General features: G+C 40.4%; 1 protein-coding gene across 1 annotated transcript in view; it reads right to left on the bottom strand.

Annotated features, from left to right (window-relative positions):
* Window positions 1–21,323, bottom strand: part of qkib (QKI, KH domain containing, RNA binding b) — a 168,632-nt gene that overhangs the window by 37,213 nt on the left and 110,096 nt on the right. Inside the window, 1 exon segment of the mRNA NM_001442972.1 lies at window positions 17,814–17,957. Coding sequence (NP_001429901.1) covers window positions 17,814–17,957 — 144 coding nt within the window.

Here is a 21,323-nt window from a genome sequence, read left to right as displayed (position 1 = left end):
TTCGTATCACATTGAAGTCTTCAATATGTCTTCATTTGAACTGGCTTGAAGGAGGTCCCTTGAAGCAAAGCAGAAACTCATGAACAGCAAATCTTGCACATTCGTTTAAGCCAGTGGGCAACGCTGAATAGTTTTACCCAAAACCAGAGGGGGCGGGGGTGTTCGGTGATTTGTAGATTGCTAGGCTACCATCAACAGTTTGCTCAGAGGATGACAAGCTGACAAAACATTGCTGTAACTCTGATACAAGTTATATTTATGGAGAAAATTACAAAGCACTGCAGTGTTTTTTTTTTTTTTTGTGTTTGTCTGAGATAATTAGTCAACTGACATGTGTATTTCGTACAAGCCGAAGCTGATTCGTCAGTTGTTGCCACGTGACTTGCAGTGCGTTCGCGGGATTCATTTAACTGGGTGCGTCTGGAAGGCACAAGCCGCGCACCTCCATTGGAAATAACGAACTTGTGTGAACTTTAGAAAAGACGTGATATTAGAAGGGCTCCTAAAAATCTCCATCAGTTGATCTTTTTGCACAGACATGCTGGATTCTCCTGATATGTTGACAAATAGGTTGCAGATCCATCACTTGGCAGATCGCAGTTCCTTCCCTGGGCCTTGTCTTCTTAGCAAAGAAACTTTCCAAAGACGTCTGTTTCTAACTCATTTGGCTGCTTGTGGGTTAAACTTGGGTGCTCAAGTGACCGAGATGTAGTCATTTTTCAAAATAAAAGACTGTTCAGACTCAGATAAAAAAAAAAGTAAATAATTAATGCTTTCCTGTGCGGCCTGGTACTGATTGATCTACGCACTGGTACCAATTCGTGGCCTGGTGGTTGAGGACCATTGCCTTAAGCGATCAGATAATTTTCTGATAGATGTGTAAAGAGCAAACCTTAAGCTTTTTGACTGTCATGGGAGCTCAGGAATTTTCACAAATGAGATCTATCTAATAACATAATCAGTTTGCCTTGGATTTGGCCTTAATTTATCCCGGATGCATTTCGTATCATATTCAAGTCTTCAAAATCTCTTCATTGGAAATGGTTTTGTTTCCCAGTACTGGGTTGCAGCTGGAAGGCCATCCGCTGCCTAAAACATATACTGGAGTAGTTGGTGGTTCATTCCACTGTGATATATCAGGGACTAAGCCAAAAGAAAAAATTAATGAAATGGCTTTGGCTTGAAGGAGGTCCTAAGAAGGAAAGCAGAAAATCATAAACGCCAAATCTTTCACATTTCCTTACACGATCTGATATTCTTCTGATGGATGAGTACAGAGCAAACCTGAAGCCTTTTAATTGACACAGTAGTCCAGGAAATTTCCCAAATGAGATCCATTTAATAACATATTAAGTTTGCCTCACATTTGGCCTTAATTTGTCAATAATTTGGCCTTAATAAGTCATTCAAGTCTTCAATAGGTCTTCAGTGGAAATGGCTTTGTTTGCCAGTACTAAGTTCCAGCTGGAAGGGCATCCGCTGCTTAAAGCATATGCCGGAGCAGTTGGCGGTTCATTCTACTGTAGCAAGCCCTGATAAATCAGGGACTAAGTTGAAAGAATATAAATAAATAAACTAAAGGGCTTTGGCTTGAAGGAGGTCCTGAGAATCAAAGAAGAAAGTCATGAACACCAAATCTTTGCAACCCAGCTCATTCTGAAAACGTACCACCATATAAATTTCTGGAGAGCACCAAATACGTCTCAGGAGGTACGTTTTTTCGCAGTTTTTGTTTTCGCGAATCCACCAGAGGCTGCTGTGTACGTTTTAAGATCTCAAATTCCTCTTGCGAATGCCATTCGAGCCTGCTCTTCTAGCATAAATCCACTAGACTGACTGTCGACTGACTGACCGATCGACCTACCCACCCTCCTCCTCCCCTAAACCCAACCATTCATTCATTTTCTTGTCGGCTTAGTCCCTTTGTTAATCCGGGGTTGACACAGCGGAATGAACCGCCAACTTACCCAGCAATTTTTAACGCAGTGGATACCCTTCCAGTCGCAACCCATCTCTGGGAAACATCCACACACACATTTACACACACACGCACACTCATACACTACGGACAATTTAGCCTACCCAATTCACCTGTACCCAAAACCCATGCGAAGGCAGGGAGAACATGCAAACTCCACACAGAAACGCCAACTGAGCTGAGGTTCGAACCAGTGACCCAGCGACCTTCTTGCTGCGAGGCGACAGCACTACCTACTGTGCCACTGCCTCGCCCCTAAACCCAACCAATAGTATTTTAAAAAGCACCGATTGACCCGTCCACCCACTTCCTTAAACTCAATCAACAATTTTAAATAGCAATCCAGAAAAAGAAAAGTGTTTTGTTTTAAAAACAAAATGCAGCCATACGTACTTCTGGTTACATAATTGTGATCGCCAGAAACGTATATAGGGCTATGTTTGTAGAATGAGCCTATGTTGAATCTTTCACATTGCCTTACGCGATCAACAATCCTACTGTATCATATTCTTTCTTTACCCTTGCAGCAGTGGTGGGACTGAAAGGAAAAGGCTTGGAAAATGACAACAAACAAGTTATTTTCTCCAAAGAAAAGGCCACCCAGCATCGGCAAAGTCAAGCAGTGCATTAAAGACTAAGTGCAGTATTGGGGAAAGTGGCGTTTTCTGACAGAAGGTACACAATCGGAACGGGAGCCTTTATTTCGCTTGTGACATTTCGTTTCCTCGGTGCCCGGGGGAGGCAGCTGTTCTATTGGAGCTCGGCAGAGCAGAGACGCTGGATAGATTTCTGAACGGCCATGGAGTCTGCATCTTTACACTATCCCTCTATTTACTCAGGGATTATGCTGTCATGCCTGGGCAGAAAGAGTGAGAGAGAGGTAGCAGAGTGAGGGACAGAGTGATTTGAGTATAAATAAGTAAATCTGGGTCTTTGGAAATCTGAAAATTTGCTGTGAGAACATCTGTCAGTCGCCAGACAGGTTCATAATTATTAGCCGGACAAACATTTTCATTCCAAACATTTTGCCACTGGGTTTGTCAGTGATGCTGTGTGCTGAAACAACAAAAATGGTCCTTTAATTCCGTTTTCATATAGTGTTTTGACCTTGTGTGGTCTTCGAATTCTGTATATTCTGTTTGTCCTTACGCTCTATTAGAAATAAAGGTACACGAGCTGTCACAAGGGTGGTACCTTTTCAAAAGGTACAAATTTGTACCTTAAAGCTCCATATAAATACCTAATGTACATCTTAATACCTAAAAAGTACAAAAGTGTTCCTCTTAAAATTTGTAGGTACTAATATATACTTTTAAGGTACCAACATGGACCCTATAGGTACAAATGTGTACCTTTTGAAAAGGTACCACCCCAGTGACAGCTCGCGTGCCTTGATTTCTGAGAGTGTCATCATGACAACTGTTAAAATAAAGCAGCTAAATTTCTAAATTCACAACTAAACAACCTCATTATTTGTCACAAACTCTGTGAATGTCTAGATTTTCCCTAGTCAGTAGTATTTAATCAATATTTAATCAGTGGGCAACACTTGTTTTTGACTAAACTAAATGGGGTTAGAGGGGAGTGTTGTTGGACTAGGCATGTGTGCCAATGGATGCCTGTAGTTTTTGTGGTATGAAAATTGTTCTTGACCTCTAAGACAATTGTTGTACCCTAAATGTGTATAGCCTTGTACATTTCTACCCATAAGTCAACAGGTGGATTGCCTTGTTAAAATATATTACGTAGAATTTCCCCCAAAATTAATATTGAAGATGCAGAAACCTCTGCGAATTCCGTCTGCTCTCATGAACGAGTGAGCTTGTTCTCGAAATCTGAAAGAAAGGGTGGTGGGTGGATGATTTAAGCCTCTCTGTAGTACAGTCACATGGCCTGGTTCTTTCCTTTGAGGTTGGGGCCTCTCAAACAGTTGCCACGGTAATGCATTCTCTGCCCCGTGAACCCCAAATAGCCTTTATTCCCAGTGCGACCGAACTGTACCAACACTAGCTCCAAAACAAAGTGTTACTCAATAACATCATGAGAGAACGAGGGAGGGACACACAGAGAGATAACAGAGCCGAATGTGAGCGAGAGAAAAGATGCTGGACTCTCTCAGACCAGAGAAAGGAGGGGAAGGGGAGAGAGCCCCACTGGGAGCATTATCCAACCCTGTAGGGCCAAAGAGCCTGCTCAGGATTTCCACACTCCAGTTGTAAACAAAGGGCCTTTTGATGCTCTCTCAGCCTCAAAGACATGGATGACTACTCAATCATGTGACCGCAGAGCAGTCCCTGCCGTTCACACGTACACCGTAGCCACACACAGAGCAACACCCGTCGACATATACAAAGTCACATTACTGATTATTAAGGAGACCTTTGGAAAAAAACGAGGCGGCATGGGCACCTGCGGAACCAGACAAAGATATGCAAAACGTGCAGTCGTTTGTCGGGATCTGAATGTGCATGCACGCAAATGAGCACAACATGTCTTATTTACAAAAAAATACCGATTTGCCGGTGACGAACACACACACATTCTCGCAAAAAGAGACATGGGCTCTATTCAAGCTCCCTCTCTTTCAGCAGAGCCGAGCACTCTGAGAAACAGCGAGAGGCAGAAAAACATGTCATGCAAGAGGGAGCCTATTGTGCCATGAAGAGAACAGATGGAACCTCCCACAAACCACTGGGCCCTTCATTCCCCTGCCTTTCCTAAAACCCCACCGCCACAAACGTTTGCTCTGCTCACCCAAGATGCACTTCTGCTTCCACATCCACTCAGGCATTCCTACAAGGATGTGAGGGTGTCCATGTGCAATCTTCCAGGCAAAGATTCAGTTATGTGTGACTAACACTTGCTGAGCACGTCACGGGAATCCCCAAACAGACCCTGTGCGTACCCCGCCTAGATATTGCCTCTTAAATGCTTCTCCCTGCAGACGCTTCCAATCTGTGCGGCTCACAATCCCATCGTGAGCATGTGTGCCCGTGGGGGAATTAGGCGAGAGGAGTTTGAGAATGCCAAAAACATTTGCATGTAGATATGTGTGAATGAGAAAGAAAAGGCCAAGAACAAGATCCCAAAATAATTCTGCAATTCTAGATAGTTGCTAGAGTGTTCTGGCTGGTTTCAATGTGTTTACATACTAGCTAAGTCAGAAACTGTGCACCTTGAATGTAGTTGGGGTCCTTTTACCTTGCATGAAGCCAATACTGTATGTTAGTGACCACCATGAATCTCACAAAAAACCCACACCCAATAAAAGCTTGGATTCAGGCCCCGTTTACACTAATGCATTTTAGTTTGAAAACGCATAAGTTTTGCTACGGTTACGCCATCCGTCCACACTACAGATGTTTTCGGTTTTCAGTTTTCGAGCGCCAAAAACGAAGCGTTTTGGAAATGCTGGGGAGGCCGTTTTCATTCTGAAACGCTGCTGCTCCGTCTCAAGCCTGGTTTATACTTCTGCGTCAAGTGACCGGCGTAACCCACGGCACATGCAATGCGCGTAGCTGTGCATTTATACTTCTGCGTGCTGTTTCTGTTGGTCTGCATTAACACTTCCAAAACGCTAGTTGGCAGTGAGGTGTAAATGTTCCTCTGTGTCAAGTTCGCTGTTGTTTTACTTTTCCTGAACACTTCCTGGACGTACAAGTGGCTCAAACTCGCTCATTTTGAGGCAGGAACCGGCGGACGTGCAACAACTTTAACTATGAGGTAAACACAAAACAAAACTTTCCATCCGGAGCTCCTTCACAGGACTCCACACTTGTAAACAATCGCTCCATCAGGCTCGCACCATTCACGCGGCTCTCGGTCCCACCCAGACTCGTCAGCGCTACCAAGCCGACCAATCACAGAGCTTACGCTACACGTCGTTGCAACGTGTAGGTACATTTTTTGAGAGGTGCACGTCAGCGACGCCGACGGCCACGGCAAAGGGCTATGCGTTAACACGTAGCATACGCCGGCGTTTGACGCAGAAGTATAAATCAGCCTTCAGTGTGGATGAGGGAAAACGGAGACATCTGAAAACGGAGGCGGGGCTGCTGAGATTCGCTACCTGATTGGGGCTTTTGTGTCATTGCGTATCCTTCCCTTAATCGTCAAGCCCCTATCACATGACTATAACACATGGCTTTAACGCTACCAGAAGACAGCAGACCAGCCTTCACTGTAAACAACAACACGGACACAGAAATGGGAGCGCTGTCTGCACTATTGTCTGTTTTAGGCAGCATTGTGCAGTTATTCACTTGTTACGTTTAGTAACAACTCGACCTCGCCGTCTGTCCACAAAAGCACCTCTCTTGCTTTCAATAAACCCACAAAAGTACCTCTCTTGCTTTCTCTTGTTAACAATAAACAAATGCGGAGCGAGACACATGCTTCCTGTTTATACTAGAACGCGCATGCCCAGAGTGTGCGAATGGTCACGTGATATACGTTTTTGATGGCGTAGTGTGGACGGAGATATGTTCAGAAACGCTAGGTGAAATGCTAGTGTGGACGCGGATCTGTTTCGAGCGCCAAAAACCAAAAACCAAAGTGTTTTGGAAACAATGGAGAGGCCGTTTTCATTCTGAAATGCTGCTGCTCCGTCTCAGTGTGGATGAGGAAAAACGGAGACATCTGAAAACGGAGGCGGGGCTGCTGAGATTCGCTACCTGATTGGGGCTTTTGTGTCATTGCGTATCCTTCCCTTATTCGTCAAGCCCCTATCACATGACTATAACACATGGCTTTAATGCTACCGGAAGACAGCAGACCAGCCTTCACTGTAAACAACAACACGGACACAGAAATGGGAGCGCTGTCTGCACTATTGTCTGTTTTAGGCAGCATTGTGCAGTTATTCACTTGTTACGTTTAGTAACAACTCGACCTCGTCGTCTGTGCACAAAAGTACCTCTCTTGCTTTCTTTGTCATCGCGTTCATCGTTCAAATGGCATTTGTTGACTAACAATAAACAAATGCGGAGCGAGGCGCATGCCTCCTGTTTATACTAGAACGCGCATGCCCAGAGTGCGCGAATGGTCACGTGATATACGTTTTTTGATGGCGTAGTGTGGACGGAGATATGTTCAGAAATGCTAGGGTGAAACACTAGTGTGGACGCGGATCGTTTTTGATCTAAAACACTGTTTTAAAACTAAAACGCACTAGTGTAAACAGGGCCTCAGAGGCGAGCTGGAACTTTCTCCGCACAATATGGAAGTCTTTACTGACAGGGTGCACTAATCTGAACCATCCTGGGTACTTTAGCCCCTGCTGGCCCTTCAGTGTTTACTTAACTTCCCCTCCTTCACAACACCACTGCTACCACAGCTGGGCAACCACATGGGCCAAAAGTGAGGTGTGTGTCTGTGTGTGTATTTGTGTGTGTGTGCATTGTGTGGTAGTAGTCCCCCCACACCCAATTTCAAATTTCACTTTATCTCCAGCCCTGACAATTAGAGCTGCCTCTATCTGTCACGGCTTCAGGCTGGGAGCCACGGAGGGGCGGCTGACAGACAAGACTTTAATTAAAGTAGTCCCTTCAGCAATGACCATTTAGGCCCGGCTACCACTAACGCAGGGGTGGGGAAACAGCATAAGAACATTGGGAGCTAGCAGATAGCAGTAAGCGCTTCACCTCACCACAGGTTTAGATGCTGCCTACCGGCTTATGCTCTAAATAAAGGTCCTAAAACGCTTTCTGAAATTAGCTTTCTCCGGGGTGTGCATGTAATTTGGTGCTGAAGTTGTGTGTCACAGTTCAGCTTAGAGTAGCTGAAAATACCCAGAGCAAAGTGACACAAGATATCAGTTTATTATTACTTTTTTCAGGAATATGAATCATCTGTAGGAAGTTAAGAGCTTTAGTTCGAGTAAAGCGCCCGGTTTTAGGAACATACAATTTGTGTGAAAGATCACAACCCTCTCATGCAGATAAATAAGACTTCCTTCCTGGATATAATAAGTAACAAGAACCAGGCCATTTACAGCTGACAATAGACAGGTCCGTCTTAGGAAAACGCAGTGTTAAAGGGCTCCTATAATGCATAATCAACCTTTGGAAGCTGTTTTGACAGACATGTGTGTAGTATAGTGTGTACACAGCCATAGTGGAGTGGAATAAACACATTAAGGCCCTGTTTTACACTAATGCATATTAGTTTTAAAACGCACAAGTTTTGCTACGGTTACGCCATCCGTCCACACTTTGCCGGAGTTTTCGAGCGCCGAAAACGGAGCGTTTTGGAAACGCTGAAAAGGCCATTTTCGTTCTAAAACGCTGCTGTGCCGTCTCAGGCCCCGTTTACACTAGGTGAAGTTTATTCATAAACTAATTTCGAGAGGAGCACGTGATTATGATTGAACACGGCTGGTTCTGCATTAGCATGCTTGATCCACCAATCAGGCCATTCCTAACCACTATAAAGAGCCAGGGTTTTCTCACTACAGTCATCTTCGATTTGAAGAATCCCCCCTTCCACCCCTACCTTTTCACCTTTCCTTCTATTGTCGCCTCACAGCAAGAACGTCACCGGTTCTAGTTCCTGAACAGGCCGGTGGTCGTTTCTGTGTGTAGTTTGCATGTTCTTCCCGTGCTTGCGTGGGTTTTCCCCGGGTTCTCTGGTTTCCTCCCACATTCCAAAAACATGTACAACAAGTTAATCGTTAAATCTAAATTTCAATACAGGTAATCCAATAATGCAGCATATCTTTTAATAGCCTTCAATCTTAATCTTTAGCTATTATAAAAAGGGGAGTTGTCGAGATCTACCAGAGCTCGAGGCTCCGCTCTCTACCTCCAAACGGGAGGGAGCCCAGGGCTCAAGAACCTTCGAGCTCAGGGCTCTCTCCCGGGACAGCATGCAAAACTTGCTTATAATCAATCATCAGCTAAGTGTGAACTCTTGAATACGTTTTAGTTTTAAAACTAGCGTATTACCCAGCGTTTCTGAACACACTAAAAAAAAATTATTCACAGATGATTACTTGGACTTACTAAATTTTTTTTACGTTAAGTGGTTATAAACAATTTATTTGTGTAGAATTTAAACAAACAAATGAAGTTGAACATTATTAAACTTAATTTGTTTGTTTAAATTCAACATAAATAAATTGTTTGCAACAGCTCTGCATGCAACACTTTTTTCAGTGCAGCTCTCCGTCCACACCAAAACGCTGAAACGAACATCACTTGACCACACACACACTCTGGCAAGCGCTGTAGCCTATCTACCCAGATGAGAGCTGTGCTAGTAGGAGTGTTCATGAAGCATCTCCCGCTGGATCTATTCATTCATTCATTCATTCATTGTCTTGTCAGCTTAGTCCCTTTATTAATCTGGGGTCGCCACTGCGGAATGAACCGCCAACTTATCCAGCAAGTTTTTACGCAGCGGATGCCCTTCCAGCCACAACCCATCTCTGGGAAACATCCACACACACATTCACACACACACTCATTCACTACAGACAATTTAGCCTACCCAATTCACCTGGACCACATGCCGTTGGACTGTGGGGGAAACCGGAGCACCCGGAGGAAACCCACGCAAACGCAGGGAGAACATGCAAACTCCACACAGAAACGCCAACTGAGCCGAGGTTCGAACCAGCGACCCAGCCACCTTCTTGCTGTGAGGCGACAGCACTACCTACTGCACCACTGAATCGCCCCGCTGGATCTAATCTCACTATATTTGCTAAACATAATATTTAATTCATCTTGTTGTCTTTATCTAACAACATATTCCCCGACTTTGGTATTTTGAATCTATTAGGCTACTTGTTCTCGGGTAACATGTTTTGGCTGAGCGCAAAAATAAATTAATAATTAATCTAACCACGTACATTCTGTATATTGAGTATTTGCATGCCTTTATTTCCCATAATGTAAAACCATATTGTATGTGAAACTTTTATAATGGCCATTATTGATTATTGAAACTGATATTCAGCAAAAGAGAGGGCATGTTTTGTATTTTCAATGAAAATGAAAGAAGGCAGTTGTTATAGGCTCCGTTTTGTTATAAATATGCATACAGTGAAGATGACGCTCATATATGCAGCACATCCCTACTTTCATAACACGCCAAATACTAGTCTGTTATCAAATGAATATGTAAACAATCCTTCCATCCTCTATATGAGAGACAGAGGAGCTCAAGGAAGTCTGCTGAGACTGCGCCTCAGTCAGCACAATCAGATGCAGTTGTGAAGCGGAGCCTTTTATACACTTGTCACAAAGCCATTGATGATAATTGCTTTGACTGTGTTAGCAGTATCCTGCTGGTCACTGGCTTACTGCGTTCACCACACCAACTGCTGCCTCTACTGCCATTGCTGCTGATTATGATGATGAGGGCAATGGTGATGATGTAGGTAATGATGATGACTTAAAATAGAGGAAGCCGAGCTGATGACTCCTGCATGCTGCTGTAACGTACAATGGTTTGCTAGCTTTCTTCGGAAGGTAAGGTGCCAATCCAGCGAGTGACACCTGCATCCTGTTAACACCTGGAATTAAGATGCTTTATTTGTTGATCCAATTGATATCCCTAAATACTAATACTTCGGGCTTGTCCACTTTTTACAATCCATTCAAGCAGCCACAAGACACTACCTACTCTCTGCCTTCTGGCCTCATTTTGGAGCATGTTGTTGAAGGGTGTTGGTCAGAAAAGATTTCAAATTTGTAGGGAATAATCCTGAGTTTGGTTTAAAAATCAAAAAGCAAATATTTTGTTACCAGTTCTGGTTTTAAATGGGAAAAACTGCAGTATATATGTACATTTCCAGCTTATTTTGCAATTATACATTGAACAACATTACAACATCAACAACAACAACATTAATAATAATAATGATAACAATGACAATAATAATAATAATAATAATAATAACAATGATAATAATAAAATAATAATAATAATAATAATAATAATAACAACAATGATAATAATAAAATAATAATAATAATAATAATAATAATAACAACAATGATAATAATAAAATAATAATAATAATAATAATAATAACAATGATAATAATAAAATAATAATAATAATAATAATAACAACAATGATAATAAAATAATAATAATAATAATAATAATAATAATAATAATAATAATAACAATAATAATAATTCATTCTTTTTTTTCTCAGCTTAGTCCCTTCATTAATCTGGGGTCACCACAGTGGAATGAACCGCCAACTTATCCAGCATATGTTTTACGCAGCGGATGCCCTTCCAGCAGCAACCCATCTCTGGGAAATATCCATACACACTCATTCACATTCATACACTACGTATAATTTAGCTAACCCAATTCACCTGTACCGCATGTCTTTGGACTGTGAGGGAAACCGGAGCACCCGGAGGAAACCCATGCGAATGCAGGGAGAACATGCAAACTCAGAAATGCCAACTGACCCAGCCGAGGCTCGAACCAGTGACCTTCTTGCTGTGAGGCGACAGCACTACCTACTGCGCAACTGCGCCATCATTATAATAATCATAATAATAACAACAACATTAATAATAATAATAATAATAATAATAATAATAATAATAATAGTAGTAGTAGTATTGTTATTATTAATAAATTATTTCATTTAATAAATCTTATCATAATCACCACAATTATTAATAAAAAATTAAACAAAGCAATCTTAACAACAACAACAATAATAATAATAATAATAATAACAGGACGACGAGTAAAACATGCTGTGTAAAACTGGATAAGTTGGTGGTTCATTACGCTGTGGCGACCCCTTATTAATAAAGGGACTAAGCCGAAAAGAAAATGAATGAATGAATGAATGAATGCATAATAATAATAATATTAATAATAATAACTATTATTATTATTATTATTATCATTATTATTATTATTATTATAAATTATAAAGTGTCCCAACTCTGCTATTGGAACCTGACACATGAGCCATCTTGAATGAAGCAAGTGATCAGCATGATTTATATTCAACATGAAAATGCGAGTGCTGTTTTGTTTATGGTTTACATATTTGCAGTCTGGATACGGTTTCTCTGTTTGAATGCAGAGTATACTAATAACGCCTGCTGGAGAGAGTTAATATTTAACATGAAGGCACAGAACACATATGCTATACAGCAGTCGCCTTTTTTGTGTTTATATGCAGCTTTTTGTTAGAGACAAAAGCTGACACAAGAAGACAACACAGCCGGGTTTTGAGTCTGGGTCCACTTTGAGACCCCAAGTGCAGGTCCACTGATTGGGGGTGTGTGACTGTTCTCACTGAGCTTATTGAAGGTGTTGGCAGTTGCCATGACAGCCAACTGAAGCAATAACATATCATCTTTCCTCCTGTGGCCACATTATATAGTGTTCCCTCTGCAACCTGACATGAAAGTCTTCAACTTGCGCTGTCAGCGGTCGCATTTTGAGATTACCGTGGCTGACAATAACATCTCTTTAGTTGTAACTTACTTTTCGCCTTTATTTCAAAATTTTTAAGTTCTTGTGTGGAGTTAAAGGGATAGTTCACATCAAAAATGAAAAGTTACTCACTATTTACTCCAAACCTTTATGAGTTTATATCTTCTATAGAAGATATTTTGAAGAAAGCTGAAAACATATAACAATTGACTTAATACCATAGTTAAAAACAAATACTATGGAAGTCAATGGTTATCGAGCATCTCAATTCTGTGCATTTGTGTCCTTCATTAATGCCCCAGAGCTAATGAGATAATTGAGGTAGGACTCACTGGTCATGCTGTAGTAGTGAACAGAACTCCCAGACTCTTGGAATGTGTCTATAACAGTTCATGTTATATTAAGTAATGACCATGACTTCATCACATGACTTGACTATTAAGGTCATGATGTGACCTCTTAAATCTTAAAACACTAGTGTCACAGAACGACAGAATGTTGCCTTTAAGCTTGTGGAATTTAAAGTCTGTATTAGCAGGATCTCCGTATTATCTAGGCTTCAAATTTTGGTAACACTTTAGATTGGGTAACAATTCACATCATTTACTAATGGTTTATTACCATTTTTTAAAGATATGAACTGTTTATTAGCACTTTTAAAGAATGATCCTAATGTATATCCCTAATCATACTCAATCCATTCACCATAGGACCCTAACCATTCAAATCAATCAATTTCCCATAAACAAAATCAAGCCACGTCCAACAACCATCTAATCAATTCCCCTTAGACAAAATCAAGTCCCGCCCAACAACCAACCAGCCAACCAACCAACCAACCAGCCAGCCAACCAACCAACCAACCAACCAACCAACCAAACAACCAACCAACCAACCAACCAACCAACCAACCAACAAACCAACCAACCAACAAACCAACCAACCAATCAACTCCCCATAGACAAAATCAAGCCCTGCCCAACAACCAACCAATCAATTCCCCTTAGACAAAATCAAGTCTCGCCCAACAACCAACCAACCAGCCAACCAACCAACAACCAACAAACCAACCAACCAACCAACCAACCAACCAACCAACCAACCAACCAACCAACCAACCAACCAACCAATCAATTCCCCTTAGACAAAATCAAGTCTCGCCCAACAACCAACCAACCAGCCAACCAACCAACCAACCAACCAACCAACCAACCAACCAACCAACCAATCAATTCCCCTTAGACAAAATCAAGTCCCGCCCCACAACCAACCAACCAACCAATCAACTCCCTATAGACAAACTCAAGCCCTGCCCAACAACCAACTAATCAATTCCCCATTTGCAAAATCGAGTCTCGTCAAACAACCAAGCAACCAACCAATCAATTTCCCATAGACAAAATCAAGTCCCGCCCAACAACCATCTAATTAATTGCCTATAGACAAAATCAAGCCCCACCCAACAACCAACCAACCAATCAATTCTCTATAGACAAAATCAAGCCCTGCCCAACAACCATCCGATCAATTCCCAAGACAAAATCAAGTCCAGCCTAACGACCACCCAATCATTTCCCAATAAAAAAATCAAGCCCCTCCCCAAAACCATCCAATCAATTTCACAAAAATAAAATCAAGCCGTGCCCGACAACCATCCCATTAATTCCCTATAGACAAGCCCCACCCAACAATCAACCAACCAATCAATTCTCAATAGAAAAATCAAGTCCCACCCAACAATCATCCAATAAATTCTTCATAAACAAAATCAAGCCGTGCCCAACAATCACCCATTCAATTCCCCATAGACAAAATAAAGCCCCACCCATCAACCATCCAATCACCTACACAGACAAAATCAAGTCCCACCCAGCAACCATCCAATCAATTCTCCATAAACAAAATCAGGTCCTGCCCCAAATGTATTTTTTACTGTTTAAAGCACTTTCACTTGGATATACGTCAAACAAAGAAGAAAATTCTTACACAACTTCCACTTAATGTTATTTCCACTTTCATTCATTTTGATTAAAATTACTGGTAAGCTACTAGGCAGGCTTTAAAAAACTATTCATGGGTTTTCAAACTGCCTCACTGTTTTTGTTAAACTTTAAAACACTTAATTTATAACCATCCAGGCTTACTTAACCCTATTATTTTAGCCTTTTGATGTAAAGTACAATGACAATCATACAATGCTGAGCTCATAATGTTCCAAGTGACTGATTACTCAACCGCACCGTCCTGCACAGCACTTCCCGTTTTACAAGAGTGCATTTGGAGAATGTTTCACTTCCCACTCATCAAGTGACACCAAGACAGAAAGGAAACGAAAGAGGAAAGCATTTTAAAGGCTGTCTGCCTCATAGATGCGCACACTCTTATGTGTGGTAAGCAGATGACAATACTGTTACTAATATAAGAATGTTGCTTATGCTCATATGATACTAATAGAATTACTAATATATGAACTCAGACGAAAAAGAGAAGCAGTAATCTATGTATGTCTTCATGCCACAAACTGCTTCTTTGTGAAATACATGAATAAAAATCTAGCAATTGTATTTAAACATTTACATAGCAGATCTAAAAGTTATTCAAAGATTTTTTCTTAAATTATAAAACTTATGTGAACAACATAATACTTATGTGAATGAGAAGAATTATTTACAGGTCATTCTAGAATTGTGGGTACATATTACGTTTGAGTATGTGTGTATCCAGGGACATTTTATCTTGAAAAGATTTGCAACTATTCATTTAAACCTTTCCTTGCCTCATTAAATAATTAAGTCTATATTTCATCTTTCTGTTGTGTTTTCTGTCAACTCTGTTACTGTCAACGTTATTATCGTCAACTCTGTTAACGTAAACTCTGTTATGTCAACTCTATTACTATCATATATGTTACCGTTAATTCATCTATAATCAACTTTGTTACTGTCAACTCTGTTATTGTCAACTCTCTTATCTTTAAATCTTATATCGGTAACTGTTATTATCAACTCTCTAATTGTCAACTTTGTTATCGTTAGCTGTTATTGTTATTGTCAACTCTGCTATTGTCAACTCCATTAATGTACCATCCGTTATCCTCAATTCTGTTATCATCAACTCTATTACGGTCAATTATGTTACCGCCAACTCTGTTATCGTCAGCTGTTATTGTCAACTCTGCTATTGTGAACTCTGTAATCGTACTCTCCGTTATCGTCAACTCTGTTATCGTCAGATGTTTTTGTCATTGTCAACTCTGTTATCGTCAATTTTGTTATCGCACATTCCATTATCATGATCTCTATTATAGTCAACATTGTTGCAATCAACTGTTTTATAGTCAGCTCTGTTATCATCAACCCTGCTATCGTCAACTCTGTTATCATCAACTCTGGTATAATCAATTCTGCTATCGTCAACTCTGCTATCGACAAAGCTGTTCTCATCAACTCTGGTATAATCAATTCTGTCATTATCAACTCTGTTATCATCAACTCTGTTATCGTCAACTCTGTTATCGTCAACTCTGTTATTATCAACTCTGTTTTTGTCAACTGTGTTATCGTCAACTCTGTTGTCATCAACTCTGTTATCGTCAACTTTGGTATAATCAACTCTGTTATTGTCAACTCTGTTATCGTCAACTCTGTTATCGTCAACTCTGTTATCATCAACTCTGTTATCATCAACTCTGTTATTATCAACTCTGTTTTTGTCAACTGTGTTATCGTCAACTCTGTTGACATCAACTCTGTTATTATCAACTCTGTTTTTGTCAACTGTGTTATCGTCAACTCTGTTGACATCAACTCTGTTATTATCAACTCTGTTTTTGTCAACTGTGTTATCGTCAACTGTGTTGTTATCAACTCTATTATCGTCAACTTTGGTATAATCAACTCTGTTATCGTCAACTCTGTTGTCATCAATTTTGGTATAATCAACTCTGTTATCATCAACTCTGTTATCGTCAACTTTGTTATCATCAACTCTGTTATCGTCAACTCTGTTATCGTCAACTTTGTTGACATCAACTCTGTTATTATCAACTCTGTTTTTGTCAACTGTGTTATCGTCAACTGTGTTGTTATCAACTCTATTATCGTCAACTTTGGTATAATCAACTCTGTTATTGTCAACTCTGTTATCGTCAACTCTGTTATCGTCAACTCTGTTATCATCAACTCTGTTGACATCAACTCTGTTATTATCAACTCTGTTTTTGTCAACTGTGTTATCGTCAACTGTGTTGTTATCAACTCTATTATCGTCAACTTTGGTATAATCAACTCTGTTATTGTCAACTCTGTTATCGTCAACTCTGTTATCGTCAACTGTGTTATCGTCAACTCTGTTGACATCAACTCTGTTATTATCAACTCTGTTTTTGTCAACTGTGTTATCGTCAACTGTGTTGTTATCAACTCTATTATCGTCAACTTTGGTATAATCAACTCTGTTATCGTCAACTCTGTTGTCATCAATTTTGGTATAATCAACTCTGTTATCATCAACTCTGTTATCGCCAACTTTGTTATCATCAACTCTGTTATCGTCAACTCTGTTATCGTCAACTTTGTTATCGTCAACTCTGTTATCGTCAACTCTGTTATCGTCAACTTTATCGTCAACTCTGTTATCGTCAACTCTGTTATCATCAACTCTGTTATCATCAACTCTGTTATCGTCAACCCTGTTATCATCAACTTTGATATCATCAACTCTGTTATTATCAACTGTGTTATCGTCAACTCTGTTATCATCAACTCTGATATCGTCAACACTGTTATAATCAACGCTGTTATCGTCAACTCTATTATCGTCAACTCTTATAATAAACTTTGTTATCATCAACTCTGTTAAAGTCAACTATGTATATCTATAAATCTGTATCTAAGTAAATATGACCTTGAATGTAGATGCTTGCTGCATGATGTCACAATAACGATAATATCTAATTAATAGCAAACATGCATGATGTGAATTTAAATACCCTTATTTCCTGAGTGGAGCTGTCTGGAACATATCCTTTTCAGTGTCCAGTAAATTGCCACAAAGCAATCAGTTATAATTGGCTTTAAAGGGCAAGTGCTGGCGATTATGTGATATTTGCATTTAGAGACTTGAATATAATATAGTGCATTAAAACGGCAAATAATATGAGTGTTCAGAGAGACGCACTATAGTCACTCTTTACGCAAACCGTAAACTGAACCTCCACTGCAGTTTGAAAGGGCCTTCTTTTGTGAATATGTTTTTAAACCAAAAGAAAACCATTGGCGTGTAACTTAAAAAGACAATTCCTTTCACTTTGACACATATGACATCAGCGAGCCTAAACAAACATGATGTCTGATATTTGAGAGGGTTTTGCAGCAAGAATGAAGAGAAGGGAAGTGTGTTTTACTTACCGCAGGCACGAGTAGTTTGTTGACTTCCTCCACCGCCCGCTTGAGCTTGATCTCAGCTCGGTTCTGGGCATCCTCCACTGTGATGAGCACATGGAGGTCCTCGTTCAAATGCTCCCAGTTGGGCTTGCCTCGGTTTTGTTCCTCCTGGGCCGAAAGAAAGAGAGAGAGAGAGAGAGAGAGAGAGAGAGAGAGAGAGAGAGAACAAAATATTTACTGCTATGCTTTCAAGGAAGTCAACTATTCAGCTTAATTTGCAAATTGAAAGAAAGCTCATTTCTATCAACGCACAAAACTTTTGATTTGTTATTATTAGTCATCTAGAAGTTAACGGTAAACAAACTAGAAGATTTTTTTGATGTAAAAACCAGTGTGTTCAACATTCCCTGCAGAGAAGCCCAACTCAGGCTCATTCTGAAAACATAGTACTATATGAACAGTTCAGATGCAAAAGCCGCTAGATGCTAGTATGAATCGAATCATATGCTTTCAATGTAGCAGCATGCGAATACGCCGGTTTTTAAAAACTAACATCTATAGCTGCATCACAACTGGGTTTGAACCCATTACCTCTGCATGCTAGTAAGAAACTTTTACCACTCCACTAAATGACTGTACTCTTTCCTTGCTTAAGCTGTTCCAGAGCAATACTTAAAAAATTACCACTAGGTGTCACTGTAGAGATATGTTTCGAAACGTTTCGAAGCTTTGACACATTTGCTTTGACTGTTTCAGTTCTTAATGAAGCCTCGCTCTGCCCACCATTAAGATGTAGACGGGGCGTTGGATGGCGGATTGGTATCATGTAATGGGGGGAGGGGCGAGGGGGGGGTATCACAGACGACAGTAAAGAGAGTTGGAGAGTCACGGAAGAAAGTGAAAATGAACATCCGACAGGAGAGGAGGGCGGTTGAGGAGGAGGATCGGTAAAATGAGGTGCTGTATCAGAATTCAGAAGAGCCGGATCCGGAGTGTTCTGGCACAAAATAAACCCTGCCTGCAACGGGCAAAAACTAGCAAAAAAAGACAAGGTCCAAAGTGTGTAGTTTTAATTTTCAGACTCTTGATGACAAAATATTAGACAGCATATCTGCATAGTATATATTGCAACACCCCTCGGCTACAATATAGATTCTAACAGAGTTCACCAGAAACACAATACAGTATATGTGTTTGGATTTGATGAAGTTCAAGATAGAAGTCGGGGCTTGCCTCAACTCCCACTCTTGCCGAGGGGTTTGATACCTTCATATAACCATAGTGCAACTGCAAATCTAATAAAAACACTACAACAGAGAGGATGTGAAAGTAAAAAAATAAAACGGAGAAGCTGCTTTTTTGATCTGCTGTGTGCTACCAAAGCAGAAGTCAGGATGCCGTGTATATGTCATCTTGTGAGACGCGGCTCTATAAAAGAGACCTCGTAAAATTCCTACGGTCTCAAGACAGGCAGTGACAAAAGCTTCACAGCTAGCGGAGAGGCAACAATAACACGAGCAACAAATCAAAAGTAGATCTCTGCTGAAACTGAGTCAGAGCTGATGTGTTTGTTTCCTGTGTTAATAGGCTTTTAACTCAACTTAATGTACAGAGACAGTTATTTTTATGCTTTAGAAGAGTCAAAAACTTAAATACTGCACCTTTAAATCTACGCAGATTATGTTTTTACTTCTAGAACTTACTCCGCTCTACTCTGGCACACAGGTAGCAGTAGAAGTATTCTGGAAACATTAGCAGGGCCGGTATGTGTTCAGCTAAAACATGCAAATCTAGTTATTTTCTTTCTGTTTTGTTGGTCTAGCAAGTGAAGCAGAAATATAGCCGCTTTAAAAACTAAATTATATGACTGGAAAGCATGAAAAGTTTGGATTCAAAGGCTTTGAAGATTGCTGAGGGGCGAACTGCTTAATTGATAGAAACCCCGAGCACATTAAATTAAAGGGGCTCGTTACAGTTCGCCTACGCCACCGCTTTTGTTTGTCTGCGTTTGGCTTGTTTTGCTGTTTTTCTGTAGGATTTCCAAAAAAAATCAAGATCTGATTTATGCAATAATCAGATATGCAAACAGTTTTTACTTTTTCTCTTCATGACTGCAAATGGGAAATTGATGGCAATCAGCGTCGGCGTCTGTGTTGCCGCGTTCTGCCTGCTGATTTTCATTAAGGATTCATTGTTGCCCCCTCTTTTTTTTTTTTTTTGCTGTGAAGCGAGGAACGGGGAAAACATTGGCCTGCGTATCACCCACCACACTCAATATGATTTATCATTCAAGACGCTGGTGCTCGGCTATCATGAGGTCACTTCCTTTTTTCATTGTTCGGCCTTTAGGTTGCGCTTGGCTGATTTACTTGGCTTTCCTTGGTCCTTGGTCCCTTTCCTTGACAAGTGCTAACAATTGATTTTCAGAGGCTGACTGTCACAGAACAGCAACATATACACAGAAACGCTGTCAATAACCAGACGGAGGTGGCCAAGAGGGACTAGAGATTGGTTGTTGACATGACTTTGCATTTTCACTATCACACATATAACATAAAGTGATTATATTTAGTATTGTCATCATTTAAAATGCAGCCAATGGTACAATATTTTATCTTCCATGGAACTCTTGTTATCAAAACTGCTGTGTTATTATATTTTTTGAGCCGAATCTACTGTCCTTTGGTGTGAATATCAAGCATACGCTCAAAAGGTCTATATATTTTTGCTGGTTGTTCAAACTACTTATCTAAACAAGCTGAATCAACACAATACTTGGTTTAGGAGGTGGTGGTGGTGGTGGGGGGTGCTTAATGGTTTTTGCAAACTTAAGTTCATTTAATTTAAAACACTTAAGTTAACTCAATTTGTGTTAATGGCGTCACGGTGGCTCAGTGGGTATCACAATCGCATTTCTGTGTGGAGTTTGCCTGTTCTCGCCGTGTTCACATGGGTTTCCTCCAGGTGCTCTGGTTTCCCCAACAAGTTCAAAGACATGTGGTATAGGTGAATCGGGTAGGCTAAATTGTCCTTAGTGTATGTGTGTAATTGAGTGTTTCCCAGAGCTGGGTTGCATCTGGAAGGGCATCAGCTGTGTAAAACATATGCTGGATAAGTCGGCGGTTCATTCCACTGTGGCGACCCTAGATTAAAAAAGGGACTAAGCTGAAAAGAAAATGAATGAAGGATAATTTGTGTTGAGTCAACATGAGGGATTTGCGTTGAACCCAGTATTTTTTTTTTACAGTGTAGCTCAATAAATTACTGCTCTTAAAAATTAAAAAGAAAATCATTAATAAAAGCCTTAGGCAAAATTTTTCAAGTGGCTATTTTAGTAAATGGCAATCATTTTTTTTCATCTTTATATTTCTAAAAAAGCATCGTCACGGTCAGGGGCTGATTTAACCAATAAGCAAGGTGAGCGGCTGCTTGGGGCCCCAGAACATATGAGGGCCCCCAATAAATAACTAAAAGTGTAAATTACTTCTGTAAACTATATATAACATTTGACACTTCCTATCTTATTTTGTATAG

The sequence above is a fragment of the Danio rerio genome, chromosome 13, assembly GCF_052040795.2.
Source record: "Danio rerio strain M-AB ecotype USA chromosome 13, GRCz13ab, whole genome shotgun sequence".
NCBI lineage: Eukaryota > Metazoa > Chordata > Actinopteri > Cypriniformes > Danionidae > Danio > Danio rerio.
The sequence above is the reverse complement of the archived record's forward strand: the minus strand, read 5'-3'. Positions and strand labels throughout refer to the sequence as shown.